Below are 22,366 nucleotides of genomic sequence, written 5' to 3'. Positions count from 1 at the left end.
GCAAGGGTTGGCAGGTCCATGGAGAAGAGGCCTCCATTGACCTGCCAACCATGGCAGATGACCTATGATAATGAAATGAATGGAAAACTCATTCCTATATTTTCACAATCAAATAAGTCTGTTTAACTATAACTTCTTCCTTCATACCTGCTCTCTTCATATGATTCAACAATACGGTACTGTAGATAACCTGGAATAATCTGTGACTGAGAATCTAGACTGATATCCTAATATTATTACAATGATGAGGAAAATAGTGAATAGCATTAAAAGGTCACTCTTTCAGGAATTTAAAATAATGACCAGCCAAGACTTTGTACCTTGCAATGTGTCCTATTCATGACTATGAATCTATCTTTATTTAAGCTAAATTCTTCTGCTCATGGACAACTTACTTAGGGTTGAGAGAATGCACATCCAAGAAAACAACCTGTATTTGTACAAGAATTGTCCCAACTATTGCACCTCTTTCACCCAAAATAAGTTACCTATTAATGTATAAGCTTAGTCTACAGTACATGGTTTGAAAAATGAACTCAAGTGCTTTTACTAAAGAAATGCTGTCTTGAAAAATTACCATGTTATGTTATTAAAATATATCTCATTATGTTGCATATGTGTCAGAACTGGTAGTAATATAATAATTTCTTTTGCATAAAAAATACTAGGATTACTCCAAAGCAACAATTTTAGAGTGTAAAAATCATTCACCTTGACCATGATCCCGGTCAAGGCGAATCTCCTGCAGTTTCTTTGGAATTTGACTAAGATTATTTATTCTGTGAAATACTATCTTAGCATAAATGGTTTTTTGATTGATAATTTTTTATATAGTGAAAGAGGAATACGTGCCAGTTTTATCTTGTTTGCCTTGGCTATTTTCTGTGTCACATGGCCGAAGAGATCAAAACTATTACTACATGTTGATGAAATTATCAATAGGTCTTAAATCCATTAATTTACCAATCTTAAGTATTCCACAGACTTAAAATTCTTGATAAACAATGAATGATTTAGTTTTTTGACAAATAATAAGGTGAAACAAAGACTTCTGACAAGTAATTTATAGCCACCAGTTCATTAGAAAGCCTTCATCTGAATATGGCAACTTTCCAATTAGTTCGAATTGACTAGGCTCTACTTCCATTTCAATTACACCCATTCCACATCGCTCAAAATCTAACCGGAGGCCAGAAATGATGTCTTTGTGGATTTCACATCACCTCCGAGGTTTGAAGGGAAGAGAACCGAATACAAAATGTCACAGATAATTATAACATTTTCGAGGTGTAATCGGATATATGAATGTTGACACTTTATAAAATTCTAAATTAAAGAAATTAAAATGAATGCAACGGCGTTTCCTAAACAGACAATGCCATAAGGATGAAAATTATTTGTTTTTATCAATCTAGTCGGTTAAACTGCCTCCTTTAGAGTAAAACCGCCGAATCATTGTAGACGCAGTTAACGGGCACAATATGTATCGATACCGTCCCACGATAACAACTGCAAAAATACTTTCGAAACTCATTTAATAAGCGATCTATTAAAGGTTCGCTGGAAAATGTCTGTGCCAGCGGTCCTTAGTATATATGCACGTTTTCATTCCCTTGCATCTAAAAAAGTTTGCCAACGATCCATTATCGTGAGTTTCATTTTCAGAATTTTCCTCAGAAATGAGCTGAACATACAATGAAAACCTAATGTAAGTCAATGACCTATACAAATACCTTTTCTCTAAAATAATTCATGGCAACCGGATATTCCGGTGAAACCAGTGCAGAAATAGGAAATGAGTTAACGTTGGGAAACACGCCTGCATTAGCGGACTTAGCGCCCCAAGATTGACGCTTAAAAATGGCATATTTAATCCTTGGATCAATCCATATTTTATTCCAAAACAGTAACTGAATGCAACAGAGATAAGATCATAAGATAAACATTAAAATATTAAAAAATTGATTCCAACAGCAATGAAAAACACCTAAGTTTGTAACATATTGGAGTCAGGGTCGTGACAACAACCCGCGGATATTACACCCATATCCCTGGCGGAGTGAATAATAAATAGCATAAGCTAAATTAATTGTGGCACAGAAATACACTAAAAATCTTACTTTGCGAAGCATAGCAGGAGTGAAAAAATCCACCACGGCACTTCACTCGAGACGTTCACTAACTCTCGACTCGCCAGATTTATTTCCGTGATTTCTCGTTTCTCCGAGTTCTATTTTCACCCAACTAAGCAACCCTAGAACTGGCTTGCCACGAAGACTCATCATTTTGAAACGATATTACTACGATTTTCAAGAGCCTCAAATTCACCGGCTTTAGCCAATTACTTCGCAAGAAATCAATGAACAACAGGCGATTCAGTTACCTATTTCTCGTCGCTAAAAGACTTATTTTCGTTTTAATTTGCCATTGACGTTATGATAAGATTCCTTCTTCACACGAAATAAGATAGGATGAAGGAAGTACTCGCAAACTAATTAAATACCGCACAAGACAATGCCAGTGCTTATCACTTTTACTGAAGATAAGGTATATATGCAGGGTGAACAGGTGAGAACGTCGGCACTGTCAGAGATAGCTACGAAAATATTTCTTTACCTCTTTTTTGGTTCCTTGGTGGGCCGGCTGCTTCGCAGTCCAATTCTTCGCCACCATTATTATTTGCCTTCCGCACCCACACACACGCAATTAAGTAAATTCTCAAGTTAAACTTGAAAACCTCGTAGAAATAAATCTACGAGCCATTGTTATTCAGTCGTCCGACTTGAAGGTCATTTAGTAGATAGAAGAAGGCTCTCCTATATCATCAACCACTTCCAATTTGCAAAGTGGAACAATCAAAACATCAAAATATTGATGCCACCCACACTTTCACTGAACCTCTTGAACGGCCACCAATGTGTAATGCAAAAAAAGACCATTAGGACTCCCTCTAATATGTTAAGTCATAAGGGGAACGGGTTCACGGTTGAAGGGTTCCGATTAAGGGGATGGAGGCTTTAAATGCCTCCCCTCGGCCAAAACAGAGCATGACAGCAGATTCGACCTGATTACTATGGATTTGGGAGGGGGTGAGAACGAGAAGAACCTGAGATGCCTATGGGGGGGGGGGGGGGCGAACTTATACGTCCAACAGCTGGGATTCCTGAATCTATGGAGCGTCTAAAGACAGCAGCGGGGAACGGTGGGGGCTTGAGAGAGGGAAGGAGGCGGGTTCCGACGTCCAGGGAAGCGCAGGGTCGAACCAACCAAGGTTTCGCTACGCGCATCTACTGGATCAATAAGTTTCCATGACAACGAGGAACTCCGTTCCAAAACAACACACCAACAGCGCGGCACGGCAAGGACGCGCCGCGGTGAATGAACTCCGCCCTTGAAGTTAACGCCCTTTACTAAGCCGGCAATGAATTAATTGGAGAAACGCACAATGAATACATTTCTTTTCACATTTCAGTCGAGGTTTGAAGCTTAAGAAACGATTCACCGCAGTAATTCCAAGTTACTGTAAGTTTGAAGATTAATTCATCAAAGTAAGTATTGAATGACTTAATTTACCAATTTACAAATTAGTACAACATGATTTTTGACATGAAAAACATCAGAACGGGGGGCAAACTGAAATAGTAAAGGACGAATATGAGATCAATGAATAAAAAATACATTCCACCCAGCTTATGATTAGCACAAGGGGGCACAATTGTAGATACTGGTACTACACTTGGCAAACCTAACCTTAAGTTTTGCAGAAGAAAATAAATTAAAATATAAAAGGACCTCATTTGATGGAAAAGGCAAACCCGCCACTTAGAGACACAAATATTTAAGCAGAACAATCCATGACTGATAGGGTTTGAAATGACTAAACCTTTCAAGTTATTTGGTATATAAACGTTTTCTGTATAATTACTGTAAACAATATATTATATAGAACTGCATGCAATGATATGAAGTCATTTTCATTGCAATAGTGGCCATCTTAATCCAAAGAGTTTCAACAGAATCTGAAGCTAGGCAAATTAGCTTGAACGAGTTGCCATTAGAAATTCTTTTGGTAGACTGCATTTAAACTTTTATATGATGGCATCAGTTTCATTTGGAATCATTTTAAACCAAATCCTCAGCATTATTGAAAGTTTTATTTACAGTGTAATCAAAATATTCCCTAAAATAACTTCATCAATTTACCAAAAATCATCCAAGAATAGAAAAATTTAACCATCCTATTCATGCCACTCCCTTCCCCTTTCAACTGTTGGGCCTCCTTAGAACTTTGTATATTGTTAAAGGCAGCAAAGGTCTTATTAAACAAATCTAAGCATTCTCTTTGTCAATGTGCTGATGTAGAAGGTAAGCAAAAAGAAAGAAAGAGTGAAATTAGCTAAAAAATAAAATAATGCGTGCAACATGCAATATTTTATTCATGGAGTCATGGAAATGTAGTTGCCAGTTTTTCAATTGTAGGATATTCCTATTAGAAGTACTATCCCAGAGAGATTGCATTTTATATGGGAGCCAATTTCACTAAATCATTGTAGTGACATAAACTTGATCTATTCCATGAAAAGGATCACGTAATATATGAACTTCGTAGTTTCAGGCTTGACTTTGGGGAACTTATCCATTACGGAAAGAAAAAAAACATCTACGTTAATTCCACTTAATTTTTTAACTTTGCACCCTGGATTTCAATATACCTTATCATCTTATACACTATTATTAGTATATACTATGCATTGATACCCAAGCCGCCAAATTAAAAAATTAATTGAAATTAACTTAAGGGTTTTATTTTCTTTCCGTATGTAATATAGCTGCGGTGATGGACCAATGACTTGAAGTAAATGTTTATTAGATTTTTGGCAAAGAAATTAACAGAAGTTACAAATGTCAGTATTTAACCAGGAAAATGTCTATCTTGGGGTGATGCCTAATTACTTTAAAGTGTTAATAACTGATGGATTTTCATGCATGATGGAGAAGACAAAATCAGTCATCTATAGGTGTACATATACAATCTAGCTGGGATTGCCCTGTAATATTTGGCTAACATAAATAAAGAGAGAAAAGTATTTCGGACAGACATAAAATGAAATTAAAACTCCTCTACTTCAAACAGCATCTTTCCATACTTCAATTATACACTTTATATTGAACCAACTTTAGTACCACATTTCATTTTCCTAAAGAAAGATCATACAGGACACTAATTTATTCAACTATAGATTCAATTCTATTGTTTACTTCAGCTTGCAATGGAGTGAACTTTATAAAGCAATGGATTGAGCTTGGCTACAAACTGAAATGCATTTATGGCAAATAATTTTTAAACCATATAGCTTTCTAAGGCTTTCTTTTCAAGTGAGTAATAATTGATTAAACCACTATTTCCAAATATATTTCTATTCATTCGCATACCACAAGACTAAAAGTACACAATCTAACAGCTGATTTCTGAAACAATTTATGAAGACTAGCTAAACAGAGAAGAACACTATAATCTTTAGACATAGTGAGAAAGAAAATATTCACTATTCACATTTCCATTTATATATTTACCCTTTTAAAAAGAATTTTAAAAAGCATGGTCCACAATGAAAACTTGAAAATTTATTTAACTTTATTGTTTACTTAAAAAACTGACTGCTAACTTATTTACCAGTAAAGACAGAATATAGCAATTTCATTTAACACAATGTATCTATACATAAAATGCTTATTGCTATCAGCGAGTAAGAAGAAAAATATTCAAGAATATAAGCGAAAGGAAACTTGATAATTATTAGAGAATATGAACACCAAAATTCCTAAATTTTCCCATAGAAATTCTTTGAAGGGAATGACGATTGCAATATATCAAGGGTGAAGAAATTATGTTACTACCTCAATAATTATTTATCTTGATTTGAATACTATGAGAGGATTAATGTGAAAATATTATCACTGGCTTAATACATTGGTCTTCATCAAAATAAAATCATAAGTTTTTCAATTAGTAATGACTAAGCCATTGATGCATTCTAAAGCAAGGTACCACTTTTAAGGAGAAAGTAATGTGTATACAATGCAAGGTTATGATTCATTCTACACTATACAATTAACGCTATAGGAATAAATTAAATGGAAATGTGCAATGCCATTTAGACAGCTTCTTATTAGAAAATTCCTGAGATCTAATGCCTTTTATTGGAAGCACCTCCTCTTGCTTTTACAAGCAAATTTTCAACTTAAGCTCTAGCTCTACTACCACACTGGAACCCCTTCACAATACACTGCACTGCTTACACTATTCTCCATTACATCTACAAATCTGAATTACTATTTTAATTATCTTTTGGCCTGCATTATTTTCTGTAAACACCTAGGCTCTTATTCACCAAGGAAACACTCATGGCATACATTGTGTTTATAAATTTTACATTTTATCATCTCTTGGCATTAACCTCCAATTGAATATCTTTTTCTTGCTATTGGCATCTGCAATGCATATTAGCACACGTTCATTTTCAACAACATGTGTGCTTTTATTATAAACAATTTCAGATAAAACTATAATTTTATCAGAAATTGCAAATTATTTTCCAAAACAAGATGATGAACCACATGATGCTTCATCCAAATCACACCGTGCCTATTCATAGCTGAGCTTCGATATGGTGTAAATTTCTATAATCAATAGTTCTGGTAATTCAAGGGATCATGATGTTATTCATTGTTTCCTCCTACAATACTGTGAAGGGGTTCCATTGTATTATCTGTATCTTTTTTTCTCTTAATTTCTGAGGAACAATGACCTTTAACGAAGGCTCCATGTTGAGTAGCACGGCTGTTTTGGGGGTCAATAGTTGTACCACTCCAGACTGCAGCCGTGCACAATGGCTGCAGAACCTGACGATACAGTCACTGCACTCAGGTTCCACACAATATCTCTGTATTAAAAGAACCAAGCCTTTAGCTGGGCCCACAAGAAATGTCACTCCATTTAATTAACCCTTTCACTGCAACCGATGTGCATATACATCCAGGTCTTCATCCCATTTTGTACTTGGCACTTATAAAGATCCATTATTAAGCATACAGAAAGAAGTAAAAATATTCCCAAGACTTAAACACACCCTAATCATCAAACCAAAATTATTTCATGACCATAAGTATCCACCCATAATATCAAATGCCCATTAATAAAATGGATAGTGTTCAGAAGGATGAAAGAATAAAGACTACTACAGAACACACTGTCCATACTAAAAATGCTACACAAAACAAATTGATTTGAAATCAATTATACCTCAGCACGCTGTGGCCAAAGTTGATCATGTTTCTTAAATGACACTTCATCATTGAAGAACATTACTTAAATGGTCAACAAATGGTGACCAACTAGGTCAGCAATATGATTGAATATCATGTCACCTCAAAACAAGGAGGAATAGAAATACTAAGGAATTGAGACATATAGAACTTAAGCTAAGGCGAAGGAAAATAAGTTTTAAATAGAACAGGTGATATATACAGGGTCTAATACAAAAATAAGAAGTTTTTCTTACTCAAAGGCATTATCCACAAAGATTTTCTGCCTCATGGACAGACAGAGAACATAGGTTTAATATGGAAGTCCTCAAAAGTCTGTTTAAAAGAGTTCAACGCATCAGCTAGGAAATTTTAGCAAACTGGAGGCAGCACCATGACAATGCATCCCACACCTCTTTACCTGTGACCGAGTTCCTAACCAAGCACAAGGTGGCAACGCTACCCTGATTACCCTACAGCCCTGATACTGCCAGACTTCTTTTTTGTCCCCATGAATAAAAAGGAGCTTGAAAGGCAACCATTTTGGAAAACTGGATAATATCACAGGAACTGTGACGTGGTGCTCGAATGAGGTTGTCATCAATGACTTCCAGGAAGCATACTGCAGTTGGCAAAGGTACTGACATAGATGTATCAATGAACAAGGGTGCTATTTTGAAGAATTTCAGTAATTTGTACTTTGATCTGCTATAAGATTTCAGAAAGCATTAAAGGAATTCAAAAGAAAAAGGTTGGTGGAAAATTTGAAAGAGAATCCAAAAGTATTTTGGTCATAAGTCAGAGAAGTTCAGGGAAATACGTCAACTGTTAATACACTCAAAAATGATAATGGCGAAAGAGTAACCAGCAGTTTGAAAAAGGCTAACATATTAAATTCCTTCCTCCAAAGCATCTTCACCAATATCTCCCAGAATACCTCTGATAGCTAACCAAATCGTGCCAGTCAACCTATACCTGAAATTGAAATCTCATACAATGGAATAGAACATTTCTGAAAAATATTAAGCCTAATAAACCATCCAGGTCCAATGAAATACCCACTCGTATATTTAAGGATCTAGCTCTGGAAATTGCACCATATCTATGAATAATGTTTAAGAAGCCATTGGTAGATCACAAGGTTCCCACCAAAGACATGGAGGAACTGAGAAATTACAGATCTACATGGGAAGGCCCAGAAGTACCCAGCCTGACCTATAGATGGTGGTAGTTGTTTGAAAAATATCACAGTACATGGGAGGTACCATAAATAACTGGCCAGATCTAGAGATAGCAGTAGTTGTTTAAAAAATATCACTGTATTATAAAGTATTGGTCGACCAAATGAGGTGACGACCTCAGAAACGGTGAAGAAAATCCACAAAGTGAGGCTGGATGATCATCGACTGAAAGTGTGCGAGCTAGCAGACATAGTAGGAAGTTCAAAAAGTGCAGTACATCGCATATTAATTGAAAATTTGGACAAAAGAAAGCTGTGTGCAAGATGGGTGTCGTGTTTCCCCACACTCAAGCAAAACCAGTGTCGTGAAGATGTTTCAATTGAGTGTTTAGCAAAGTTTCACAGACACAAAGCAGAATTTTTGTGCCATTTCATAACCATGGATAAAATCAAGAACAATAATACTCAAGACAGAAGAACAATTAAAACAATGGATTCAAAAGGGAGAACCGCCTCCAAAGAAGGCAAAGATCGTTTCATCTGCAGGCAAGGTCATGGCGTCAGTTTTTTGGGATGCGCGTGTGATAATTTTCATTGACTAGCTTGAAAAAGGAAAAACTACCAACGGTGAGCATTTTGCCAACTTATTGCAACGTTTGAGTGAAGAAATGAAGCAAAAGCGGTTGCATTTGGCTAAAAAGAAAGTTTTGTTTCATCAAGACAATGCACCAGCTCACAAATCCGTTATTTCAAAGGCCAAAATTCATTATTTAAAAGTTTGAATTGCTACCTGATGCACCCTATCACCAGATTTAGCCCCCTCGGATTCTTTTATGTTTGCAAATTTGGAAAATGGCTCGGTGGTCAAAGATTTTCCAGCCGTGAAGAAGTGATGTCAGCAGTTCATGGCTATTGCACATGAGCAAGACAGTTCTTATTATAAAAAAGGTATCGAACTTATTGAAAACCGCTGGGTAAAGTGTATAGAGCTGAAAGGAGACTATGTTTAAAAATAAATACATTTTTTCCAAAGTTTTTCTGTTTTCTTTGTTGGGCCGAGTAATTCTGCCATAACCCTCATATTTCTCTACATCCATTTTGTGCAAGATTATGGAACATACAGGTATAGCTGCTAGTTCAATCATGAGGCACCTTGATAATCAGAAGTTATTGATGAAAAATCAGCAAGGTTTCCAAAAGGATAGATCCTGCGAGACATAACTTGCACTTTTTGTTCATGATATTCTTCCTTCGGGAGAAAGCAATGGATCCGGTAGATGCGATTTTCCTAGATTTTAAGAAATCCTTCAATATAGTACCTCATAGTACACTATTTGCAAAGCTAGAGGCATATGGCATAGATAAAAATATCTGAGATTGCATTAAAGACTTTTTGAATGGTAGGGTACAAAAGTAGAGATAGATGGAGTAGGCTCAAATGCAGTAAATGTTACTTCAGCTGTTCCTCAATGAAGAGTTAACAGACCTCTTTTATTCCTACTTTACATTAACGACATTTACTCCATAGTCACTAGTAAGATACGTTTATTTGCCGATGATGCCTTCATTTACCATGATCCTGAGGACAGAGCAGCTTTGTCAGATGACCTTAAGGCTATACAATGCTGGTGCAACACTTGGCAATTAGAGTTAAACTTAAAAAAGTGCATACTCATAAAATTTTTGAAAAAGAGAAATTCACACCCGAATACCTACTGCATTGGGAACACCGAAATGGATTGTGTAGACTCAATTAAATACCTAGGAGTTACCCTCACTCACGATCTCTCCTGGGTGAAACACATACAGGGAATATGTAGAGAAGCTAACAAAAGATTAGGATTCTTTAAAAGAGTACTAGGTAAATGTGATGAAGATGTCAAGAAAAAATGTCATCTGTTGTTGGTTAGGCATCATTTAGAATATACTGCAAGTATATGGGATCCTCATGAAGTTGGATTAATTGCCGAATTGGATCGCGTGCAGCGAAGAGAAGCTAGATTCGTAAAATGTTATGATAAACTTAGTAGCTTATCCAAAATATTAGAGCAGCTAGGCAGGAAATCACTCACGGAGCGAAGGTTAAATCACAGATTGAAGCTCTTGCAGAAACTGGAAGGTCTCTTTGGCAGTGATGTTGAAAATGTATTATTACGCCCATCGTACTACAGTACGAGAAATCATACTATTGAAATTCAAGAGATTAAGTTTAGAACAGTAGAATTTAAGATGCCTTTTTTCCATGAACGATCGGGGATCGTAATAACATTGTTCAACCATGGTAGGGTCATGTTCGGGTAAAATTATTCTGGTGCGTATTCACCCGCTGCCAACACCCGGGCGGTGGCTTGCAGAGTATATAAATAAGTAAAAAATTTTTCCCAAATTTATTATTCTTATTTTTGAGACAGATCATGTATGTGAAGTGTCTTGTCATTGGTCACAATATTCTACCTCTATTCTTCACAAATACTTCGAAAACCAACAAGTTTTTTGAATGTGTTTTCATGTTTTGAAGACTTCAGAAACCAAGGTTTTCAAAGGTTGGAAAAATGAAATCATGAATATTCTATGAGTTTTGAGGCAGTCAAAACATTTTACAAACTTTAATTGGTATACTTTCAAGATTAATGGCCTTAATTGACCAACTAACTCAAATTTATTATAAATAGTTATTCTGGAGAAAAAAATTTAGACTACTGGTGTAGAGTATTTTCTGAGCTAGCAAGTAAAATTGTCTAAATATAAAAGTGTAATACATAATGCTAGCACACTATATGAATGAGATCACACCAGTGGGTTGCCAATGCCTATCTAATCTTATTACCATTTGACCATTGACCAAGGTTTCTTCCACAAATACCTATATTATACATCTAACATACCATTCTGATATACTGGACAGTGAGTACTGTAATAGTATTCTTTGTTCTAGGATAGTATTAGCAGTGAAAGGGTTAAAAAAAAAAGAACAAAGATTAAGAAGAGAGATAGTCTCCTATCTATGGGTCCCAGAGATCTATGTACCCCAAACTACAATCATGCCTCTTAAAAATTACTTTTCTATGAAAAGAACTAACTAGAAAACTAGTGGTCAGCTATATATTTGAAAGGTTTCATCATGCAAGACTGCCATAGTCTCAGCCTTAGAACATTTGAAAAAATAATGCAAATAAGAAGTAGGGAAAACCTAAAGTAATGAATGGTTAAACAAACATAAGAAACATAAAAGATATATATAAATGTAGAATAGTAATGAATCCAAAAAAGGCCAAGGCTATTCAATTGCATTTCCATGGAATTATAAAATGTAGGATAAACTGGAACAGTAATGACAATTTTTTACATTAATTAGTTTAAAGTAAGCCTTATAAATACAATGAAAAAATCAAATGGACTTGGCTTCACTGTTTTTCTACAGAAAAAATGTCATTCCTGAAATTATCAGTATTTTTAAATGCATTGGGAAACTTGAAATCAATTACACTCGCTTGAACACTATGCTCATGGTCAGAAGCAAACACAACAACAGCCTTCAAATTATTTAGCTTTCAAAGGTGCACTCAGGGAACTATAAATGAATACATTTTGTGACTTTAAAGATAAAGAAAGTTAGCTCCATCAAACTCAATTTTTCTTTCATTATAAACAAAGAATGATTTTAATTTAGATAACCTATGACAATGGGGGCTTACATTAACTGATTAAAAATACCACAGATATTTAAACACAGTAATTTTACATTAGCGTATATTGACATAAAATCGCAAGTCTAAATATACTAACAACAGCCACTAAAAATTAAAAAATTGCCCCACTAGCTATCAAAAATATGCTTATGAAGCATGACTAGAATATGCATGGCATTTTCTCAAACTGAAATTTATTTCCATTTTGTAAATATTGTAATGTTTTAAATATGCAGACAATATTAAATGTTTAACTATTTCCACGGCATTTTCTCACAATATTATATGGTTGAATTAATAAAAAAACCAAAGTTATCAACCCTAAGGCCTTTTAGAAAAAGGAATTTCTGATGATAATGAATGCCTCAGCACTGATTACTAATCTAAATCACAAATAAGGTGAATTGAAAAGTATTACATCACTTGCAAGAATATATTCATAGGATTCGTAAATCAACTTGTTGGTTTGATAAATAGATCCATGAGGCCTCAACCAAGGTTCCAATGCAGTGGAAAATCATTACTCACACAATGCATATTATTAACAATGCAACTCAGGGTTCCGTACTTGTTTATGAGATGCATTTCTATCTGCCCATTAAACACAACACGAATTGACCCAGTAAGTTTGCAGTTCAATGCTTTCATTATTTTTAGGTAGCACTAGCTGCTTTGAATATTTAGCAAAAAAATCAATGCCCAAACATGAACTATTTTCTTTTCGTTCTGCAGCTCTCAATTCCATTGAAGTCCTCTGAATCTTCAGGTGCAACAAGATTCTTGTTAATTATCACCCACAGAAGGAAACAATCTACTACTCCGTGGGCACTGAGTTACCTCTTTCAAATTTCCTTTTGCATTTTCCAATAGCGTGTGTATCTTATAGTATTTGTTCAAATCAAAAAGTGCTGCCTCGTTTGATAATAATATGTTTTCCTCCATCCGTGTTTTATTCCATGAATTTTGGACACAGCAAATTATATCATAATTTCAATGGCCTCATAAAATGGATGCCAAAGTTTGTGCTTTTGTATTTTTTAAGCTAAAACACTAGCAACGTAAAACAGGAATGTGTATGCAAACCATACTACATCTTTACCTAAGCCAAATGATGAATGGTACAACAAATAATCATTGGGAATGTAATTTTCTACAAAAAATCTAACAAGATGAATGTAAAAGATTCCTTTTCTTCTCTTTGGATTTCCATGGTGGTCCATGATTCCCTGGAATCCTGATAAGCTTATCATTATGCCCGTATGGGTTTAACCACCAGAACTGACAAGACACCAATACTCAAGGCAAGACAAACTGTTTGGGTCATCAGCTTACCCACCCACACACCAAATTAGGATTAAAAACAAGGGCATTGTTAATAAAATGAGCTGGTGGACCATACTTCATTGCAATAAATGTCGATCAGTGTGTAAAATTTAATTAATTTCAAGGCTACTTAAGTTATTCTTGAGAACTCAACATACTATGTCAAAAAATGACACCTGGGGAAGAGAGAGGCTATGGCAGCCCAATTAGCACCAGAAAAATATGTAGAATCCAAAACTAATGGAAGAACTCTCAGTCTTGAAAGGGTTACTTTTATTGACAAGAAAAAGTGCACAGTGCAAACTTTGAACAAAAGACATGGAGAAATGCTGAAATCATTTCATAATATGCAAAAACCAGCAACTTAAAAAGCTGTTATTTATGGCCAACATCCCAATAACATAAGAAAACGTGCAAAGAACAATTATTAATAACAATTTAATTAAACCTGTGCTAACCTCATTACATAACACACTGCTGGAATGTCCAACACTTGAATCAAAATCTTGACTCTGGCTGTTTAATTTGGCACTTCTGGATAGCTTGTTGCAAAGTGTAATTACTTGTAATGAAAGCTGTAAATATAAAATAGTTTAATGTTTAACAAAATTTCAATTTTTTTACCAGAAAATATTTCAAGGGCCCAGCAAACTGACACACTTACCTTCCATCGTCTCCTTGCTTGGAATGCTTTGAAATTGTCTATATTTATCCTTTTTTCCTTCCTCATTATTTCCTGGTTGGAAGTTTTTGGCTGAAAGAACAACGGTCATATAAACAACAAAAATGAGCCCTTATACTAAAAAAATCGTAAAAACACTCTTTTAAATACATGTAATATTCATAATTCAAAGATAAAAGGAGGCAAACTTATGTTGATTACAACAATCATTTGTAAAATGGGAAGGAAGAGTTTAATAATTCACCCACATATTTATGTGTACCATGAATCCAGAGAAAAATATTTCCAATAAATGTAATTCCATTCAACCAAACTGTTATTTATCATAAGAAGTTTTTTTAATATGGAATAAACTAAAAACAGTGAAGTTTGAATTTAAATAAGTTCATTAAACAATGCATGACAAAAAGAACCACCACCAAAACCCAGTCCCTAGGTAAATTAAACCATGGTACAAAAAGAATTCATGACCACTAGATCTAAATATAGGGAACTACCCCACAACCAACAACGAATATTTCATTCATTAAATGCTACTGTGAAGTTTCTCTGTAAGAGATATTACAAAATACCTTCCATCCCAGTAGATTAGGGGGATCGAGATGGTGTGGGGGCTAACGTATTGGCTTCCCACCCAGAGGGCCCAGTTCAAATCCCGGCGGTGTTGAATATTTTCAGAGGTATCTCGATCCCTACTTGAGGTGCTTTGTGGAGGGCACTTTGAGTGAGTACGCCATCCGTCGGATGGGACTTTAAGCTGTGGACCCCTTGGCGCCTTTCATAAAGAGTAGGCTAATGCCAACGCCGGGTTTCTCTCCACCCTTCATCCTTTCCTGTCCATCCCCTATGGCGCAAATGACCTCGGCTGTTGGTCGCCTCCCCTAAATACTACTACTACTACTACCCAGTAGATTAATCAAAGATCTAAAATTCCCAACTATGATAATGAATGAGAATAATGATAGTAATCGACTCTCAACTCTAAAATATAGTCAAATGATTTGCACCCACTTAAGTGTAATAAAAAGATTGCTGACCTGAATTACCACCAAACATTTTTAAAAAGAAGATAATGATTCAAAAAGAAGATACTATCAGTAGAATAACAAAATATATTATCGCATATCTAAATTTCAGATTTTCCGAAAATGCATATAAAATTTTGATTATTTAACCTTTTTTCCGCATAAAACAAACGTTTGCATCTCCTGAACTGCTGGGGAAAACATTTGTCAAGTTTTGGCTTTGTTTGATGAAAAAGGATTCTTTACCGCTAAATAGTCAGAAATACTTTGTGTGTTAACCTAATCGGAAATAAAACATCAGAAAGGATCTACATCTCAGTTTTGTATATAATCAAATTCATTAGTACATCAGAGTCGAAATGCCAACTGATGCCTCTGAGCAACACCATTTTCTCGTTACCAAGAGTTTCTAGAAAACTACAGGTGACACTAGGAAAGTATTTACCCCCCAGTACCTTGGTAGGGTACATTTCACTCGACCTGACGAGTGAGCTCACCCAACTAAGCTGTCACTGATCGCTGAGCTTTAGTTTTGGTGATAAGAGGAGTTACAGTATATGCGTAGCCATACGAGGTCTTACGCAGCATTCTTTTTGGAATGAAATTTCCACTTAGGTAGAACAGTTGTCATATCTTGCGATCGAGAAAGGTTACGCATATGTAGAGAACAAAAGGGTAGGGCGCACAAGGAATCCATGCCAAAGGAGCACCCATGCGCAAAACTGAGTTTCACGGGCGCAATTAAGACGTCCACGGAATTAATTTAGCGTGGACGTATTTCCCACACGTCCATATCTCATGAATTAATTTCATTCCCAAGTTTCCTTACGTAAGGAATGACTTAATTAAAATCTAGACGTGTAAGAACTCGGCATATTTAAATCGCGGATGTTAACAGCACTTCACCATAACAACGAAAAAAAATTCGAAAGTGAAAAAACTACTACACGCTACTTAATTTGTATTGCACTGCGGTACTGCCCATAACATACATGCGAAAGTTAAATACACTCAACGACTAACAAATAATATTACTATCATTATTGTTGTTTGTACCGTGTACAGGGATACATTACTAACATAAGCACATTCCGGGTCCGCTACCTAGCTTTCGACCTCCAGGTACTATATAATTCGCATTCTAGCCCCGGAATTATACTGGCAACCAAACTTTCTCTCTTCGATATGAAGAACCCTGCCCCTGACCACGCAGCTGTAAATTACCAGTGCGCGAGGACTAACTAGACCATTCCACCTAACAGTGGAGAGCATGATTTTTCGGTCAGCTGGTCCAAAAAATTAGAATCAGTTCCTACTTCCGCATTGCATTCTAACTTCAGCAAAATAAAGATAAACTACCGTTGATGAGAACGTATCAGGATCTTGATACATAACACATGATTCGAATTTTACCTGCGACGGAAGATAGATGCAGTTCCGGCCGTGGGCTTAAAGATGACAGCTCTGTCCTACGGTATGGGTATGTTCAAAATATTTTAAATTCTACTTAATTATGGACTAAAAAGCACATTTCTCAAACATTAAATGTGAAAAAGTAACTTTCCATGGCATCAACGCGAGTAGTGTCAGTAAAACGAAGCCGGGCGCGTTTTGATTTGAATGGAATAATACGTGTCGCTATCCGATCTTGTATCAAATAGGAAATTCACTAAACACATTCGGTACATCATAATGAAAAGCACTCCAGTAATGCGATCGCTATCAGCGGCAGCCTCTTTTATCTGTATCACTATTTTCTTAAGAAAACGCAAAATCGGAAAAAATCCAACACTCCACTCGACGACGAAAAGTGAAGTGGATTCCACTTGGCATGTGATGATAGCACTATTTTTTATTCTTTATTCCACGACGTGATACCGACATTGGAGAGTGACAAATAAATAGAATATATCAAATAGTCACAAATAAAATAAATTACTATAATTAAAAGTCATATCAAATATTTAATGTTGGTGTGATCTATTTCTTTACTACGATGCCATACCCTTGGTTTCCTATGATTACAAATTCATATTATAAAATTTTTCCTTTGAGAAAAATTTTCAAAATAAAAAATTACTAATTCAAAATTATTACTTGGGGGGTAGGGATATTTTTCCCATTAAGCTGAGACAATAGTCAAATTCCCTTTATAATTAAATGATCCCTTCGTCATCTTAATTGTTTCTCAAATCAAACAAGGATAACATTTGCCAAACTATATTCTCATCAGAGTATCTTGTGTGGCAGATTTGATATGATAAGCCCTGCAATATCTGAAGTCATTCATCAAGCCTCAAGTGCTCTTTCATTCTCCTAGGGCCTGACCTTGATTGATCATTCGGTTTTTCCTATTCAACTTGAGCCACAGCCACATGGAATATCGTATACACCTTCTGTTTGGAGAGGTGGAATACCATCTTTCGCATTTCTGATTTTCATTACTGCATCAAATCTGATATCATACTGACTCACCATTATATGAGAGCTTAGTGATCAGTCATTCCTTAAATGTACGGTATATTTGCTAATGGCTAGAAGCTTGGCTTTTCAATCTAGTAGTTATCATAGCTTTCTTTTCATTCAGAGCACTTTTTAAGAATGAAAAACAGCATTCATGCCTATTCAGAACTGAAAGCAGATGCTCCTTTTCCAGTACATACTCCCTTTATTGGATACTGCGTTGGCTTAATGATTTAGTGTGCAGTACTTTTTCATGGGTGATGGGAAACCACATTAAATACTGGTCCATTCAGGTTTTCTTCTGAATAACAATGTCTGAGAATTCCATCTGGCTTTCTCCTGACCACATACATCTAGAAAAATGTTTTTCCATCACATTTTTAATGGTTTTTCCTATGACAACTCAATAGCTTTAACTAAACAAACATTCCTGATTCCTTAACTTTACTCACCAACCAACCCCCCAGCACTGCATCCAATCCCCTATCACTTTTAAGTGTTTCCCAAAAGATACAATCCCAATTATTTCAAATAATTGATCATAATAAAATTACTGATTCTGTCTACTCTTATATTCCTAATACTGGATTTTATCCAAAATGTGATCAAATCTTAATTCTTCCTTTCACCGACTTCCATATACCAAAGCTCAATTTCATAACCATACTCTAGATTTACATTTAAAATCCTCAGGCTCACCATATTTACTGTTTAACTTGAATCCAAATTCATCTATGATTTTTTATGATTTTTGAACCTAGTAGTAGTATTTTCATTTTCCTCCAAATAAAATTTATATTTGAAGTTATTAAACAATCAAAGCAACTTGAGATTTCAACTTAAATCACAATTTTGTTACTCTTAAATTCATTATATGCATTGCACGCATTATACGCCTAAAATGTACTGACACTATTCTATGTCATGTATTTGACTAACAGAAGAATATAGATATTATTATTATGTTATGATACTTTGATTCACTCATTTTTACTTTAATCAACTGCATTTCAGGTGATATTCATATTCGACAGATGATTATTTTTATCCTGAAATACATTGAATACTTTATTCCTCGGCGACATAACTTATTCATAGCATGGATTAAGATGTGTCTCAGGTGCATACAATTATGGGAGTATAATGCATAACAAAGTTGAAGTAAAAATATTAGATGAAAATTGAAAGGTGTAAATAAAGTCACACTGATGTTTTTAAATTTCCATGAGCATATGGTGCTCTTTGACAGCTGGAGAGTCACCCATTAGAAAACTTCACAATCATCACTCCAAGATGTTATTCAAAGCACTACAGAAGTCTGCGACAATAATCTGTAAATTTATAATGTCACATGATTGTTTCTGTCATTACTTTAGGCTACAGGGCAACAAGCTATTGCATCAGGTGTAAATAAAATACTGATATTTGGTGATTAAAACATATACCAGCTCAAGACCTTAAGAGAAAAGACTGAATTTGAGAATATTAAGTTCTGGTCATGGCGTAGATGCAACTGAGTACATTGAACTGTTGGGTTAGTTTACCCTTGAGGACAATTTTTTGGTTCTGTGAGGGGAGGGATGGGCATATAATTGCTCATTACAAAGTGTTGTATTGGGATCCGCCAAATGCCTTTGAAAGTCCATCAGCTCTGGAGCATCCATTTTCAATCCCTTAGGGAGGACATGTAGTATTTCTGGGACAAAATTGCTATTATGGTTACAATCTAAGAGGTGTTTGACAAAGAGGGAATTGGGGCTTTGATTTTTGCGACACTGTCCAATGGGTATATATTCAACAGCTGTGTGTGTTTCACTTGTACCTGATGATGCCGCAAGTTGGTGAAATGCATTGTACTGTGAAATAAAATCCGAGGAAAATTACAAACACTTTTAATCATCGGACATCAAACAATTCCACAAAGTGAAGCCTGAAAGTGTGAAAATTATATTACTTATTCAAAAAAGTTGAGAAGCTTGAAATGAAGAGAGTAGCTTTTTTTTAGATAATATGAAGTAAGTATGTAGAAGTTACAAAGAAATGAAGAAGGAAATAATGCAGGGCAAACCAAAGGAAGTTCTTGTGAGACATACAAAAAATTAGAGTTCCTAGGGACCACCCAAAACCTACCTTTAAAAGGTAAAATATCTTCAAATGAATACTAATGCTGGGTTATTCCCCACCCTTCCCCCATTCCTTGAAAATGCTGCCTGCCAAATGACCTCAGCTGTCAGTCACACCCTCATTACTAATGCTACTAAGTCAAGTCCTGACATGACTTAAAGTGACTTATTTCATTTCCAGCATAGAAGAAGGAACTATAATGACAGCATTTCTCCAGCAATAACAAGGTTCAGGTTACAGTATGAAATATTCTTGCATGACAGACATAAGCTTTCTTGCAGAAGAATTTGAGAAGTTGGGTACATGGATGGAACAAATGCCTGAATGCAGCAGGGGAGTAAGAAGTAGATGGGAATGATCTAATGTATTAATGAATTTTTTATTTATATTGATTATATTTTTATGATTTTGGAATCCACTGAAACTAATTTATTAAAAATCCCTTAAAATTACACTTAATTTGAATAATTACAAAACTTACCTGAATCCAAGGATGCTGCAAGCATTCAGTCACACAGGCACGTTTTCTAGAAACAATGAAATAATTATTATGAGAAGCAGTTTTTTTATTTCCAATAAACATTTATCAGAAAAACCAACATTTGCTTTCCAAATAAGGAAAGATAACTACAAGCTGTCTTTAAGATTACAAGGGATTAGAAAAGTTTTATTATTAATGATTTTGATATGAATACTAAAACTTTACAGAAATTTAAATCATGGTACTAAAGATGTATTAACTGAAGTGCATATATGCAAAGTTAAATGATACTGAGATGGTCTCTCACTGGTCTGCAAAAAAATTCTTTATTATTAATGATCCTAAGATTAAATCAATGATCTCTGGTCCCTGTGTACTCAAAAATATAAAATCATGACATTCTGAAAGTCATGGTTGGTAATACACTGGTACCTTTCCCTCTTATGTCAATAACTTTTGAGTCAATCTTACTTTTATGGAGGCCACCCAAAAGTAACCCGACACCATTTTAAAAACCTATTTTTTTAGGAGCAGACATTAATCACCTTCAAAGCACTCTCCATTAACACAAATAAATTGGTTCAAATGCTTTTTTCCAGTGCATGAAACACCTTTTGTGCTCATCCTTTCCAATGCCTAGCAGAGCCACCTTTGATTCTATTTACATCTCCAGAATGTCTGGAAAACGTTTCCCTTTCAGCTCTCTTTGCATCCAATAGAACAAAAAGAAACCACAGACTGTGAGATCTGGTGAGTAGGGTGAATGAGGAAGCTGTGTCATTGGTTTTTTGCCAAAAAATCATGCAGGAACTGTTGTGTGCATTGCCTAGGAACTGTTGTGTTGAATGTGCCTTAAATAAAGGCTCAAAAACTCTATTTTCTTAAAGTACAAAGGTATTTATTAACAGAAAAGACAAAAATAAAATCTACCTTTGGTATTCCCAATTATCGATTATTGTTTTTCGGTATGTCTAGATATACCTGCTGTATTTAATACAAAATTTCAACATAAACAAAACTTATGCATTAGAATTATACACAACTTGCATAAGTCTGAACTTATTACTCCTTACATGAAACAATTAAAGTGGTCAAAAGTACAAAACTAGAACACATTTTTCCCAGTAGTGTTTTTATACTAAATGTTTGTAAATATATATACATTCATCTATTCTTGTAAAGTTTTACATTTGAAGATGATGCCCATTGCCCACAGCTGATATGACTCTTTTTCCACTAGGAGTTTTATAGGATCTTTTACAATATGGTACTGCAGTATTGCAACATGGCTCACAATTATATAACTTGGTGAATATACTACAGCCAAAACACCACAATTCAACCCTATAATGTTTTCACAACCAGGCATGTTTGTTATGAATAAAAACCAATATAACAAAGACTGAATATTTACATGTATGACTTGTCTATTGATGTCATGTGGAGCTTACAATGAATTTGGCGCTGCCAAAAAAAAAATTGTGGCTGCCAAAAACAAAGATACCATGAAAAAGTCATCAAACGAAAAGGTACTTCTAAATCTTACCGGGGATCCTTAATAAAAAGCTGAGCAATAAAATCTTTGGCAAGGTCTGAGGTTTGGTCAAAATATTCTTCATCAAAAGAATAGGTTCCAGCTACAATATTGGAATATGTTTCCTGCTTGTCCTCTCCCAAGAAGGGTGAAGCTCCACTTAGCCTTTAAAAAAAGCAAAATATTTATAACTGTAATAAAAATATGCACAAAAACATAAAATGAATAAATGATGGCATTTGTACATAATTAGATATTTAGGTATGAAAAAAAGATAAATCAAAATTCCTACACCCAAATAAGGAGTTCAAAAAGTTACCAGAGCAGCAATATGCCATTATTGCCAATAGCCACTCACTTATTCGAATGCCATAAAAATCTCTAATTTCTTGGTACAAAATTGCTATAGTAATAATAACAGATGAAAAATAGTCTGGACACTACCTAAATTATAAGAACCATAAGATGTTTCATTTTGTGCTTACCTACAGTTAAAAAATGGTACCAAGCTTAACGCTCAGGAATGTTTAGGTTTCAAGTTTGAAAAACTTCACAGAGTG

The 22,366-nt window shown here is 35.1% G+C and overlaps 1 protein-coding gene across 4 annotated transcripts in view; it reads right to left on the bottom strand.

Moving 5' to 3' along the window:
- The window catches only part of LOC139695534 (death-associated protein kinase 1-like), an 89,321-nt gene that overhangs the window by 57,826 nt on the left and 9,129 nt on the right, over nt 1-22,366 (bottom strand). For 3 of the 4 annotated variants that reach the window (XM_071594369.1, XM_071594372.1, XM_071594370.1), the window contains exons 6-10: nt 21,819-21,971; nt 20,273-20,318; nt 14,162-14,251; nt 13,956-14,072; nt 6,810-6,944 (exon numbers count right to left, since the gene is read on the bottom strand). In XM_071594369.1, coding sequence (XP_071450470.1) covers nt 6,810-6,944; nt 13,956-14,072; nt 14,162-14,251; nt 20,273-20,318; nt 21,819-21,971 — 541 coding nt within the window. The remainder of the gene's footprint in view (nt 1-6,809; nt 6,945-13,955; nt 14,073-14,161; nt 14,252-20,272; nt 20,319-21,818; nt 21,972-22,366) is intronic. The other variant, XM_071594373.1, reaches the window with a different exon arrangement.

This window comes from Hetaerina americana, unplaced genomic scaffold, assembly GCF_022747635.1.
Source record: "Hetaerina americana unplaced genomic scaffold, ioHetAmer1.1.p SCAF_6, whole genome shotgun sequence".
Lineage (NCBI taxonomy): Eukaryota > Metazoa > Arthropoda > Insecta > Odonata > Calopterygidae > Hetaerina > Hetaerina americana.
This window is presented reverse-complemented; position numbering and strand designations above follow the sequence as displayed.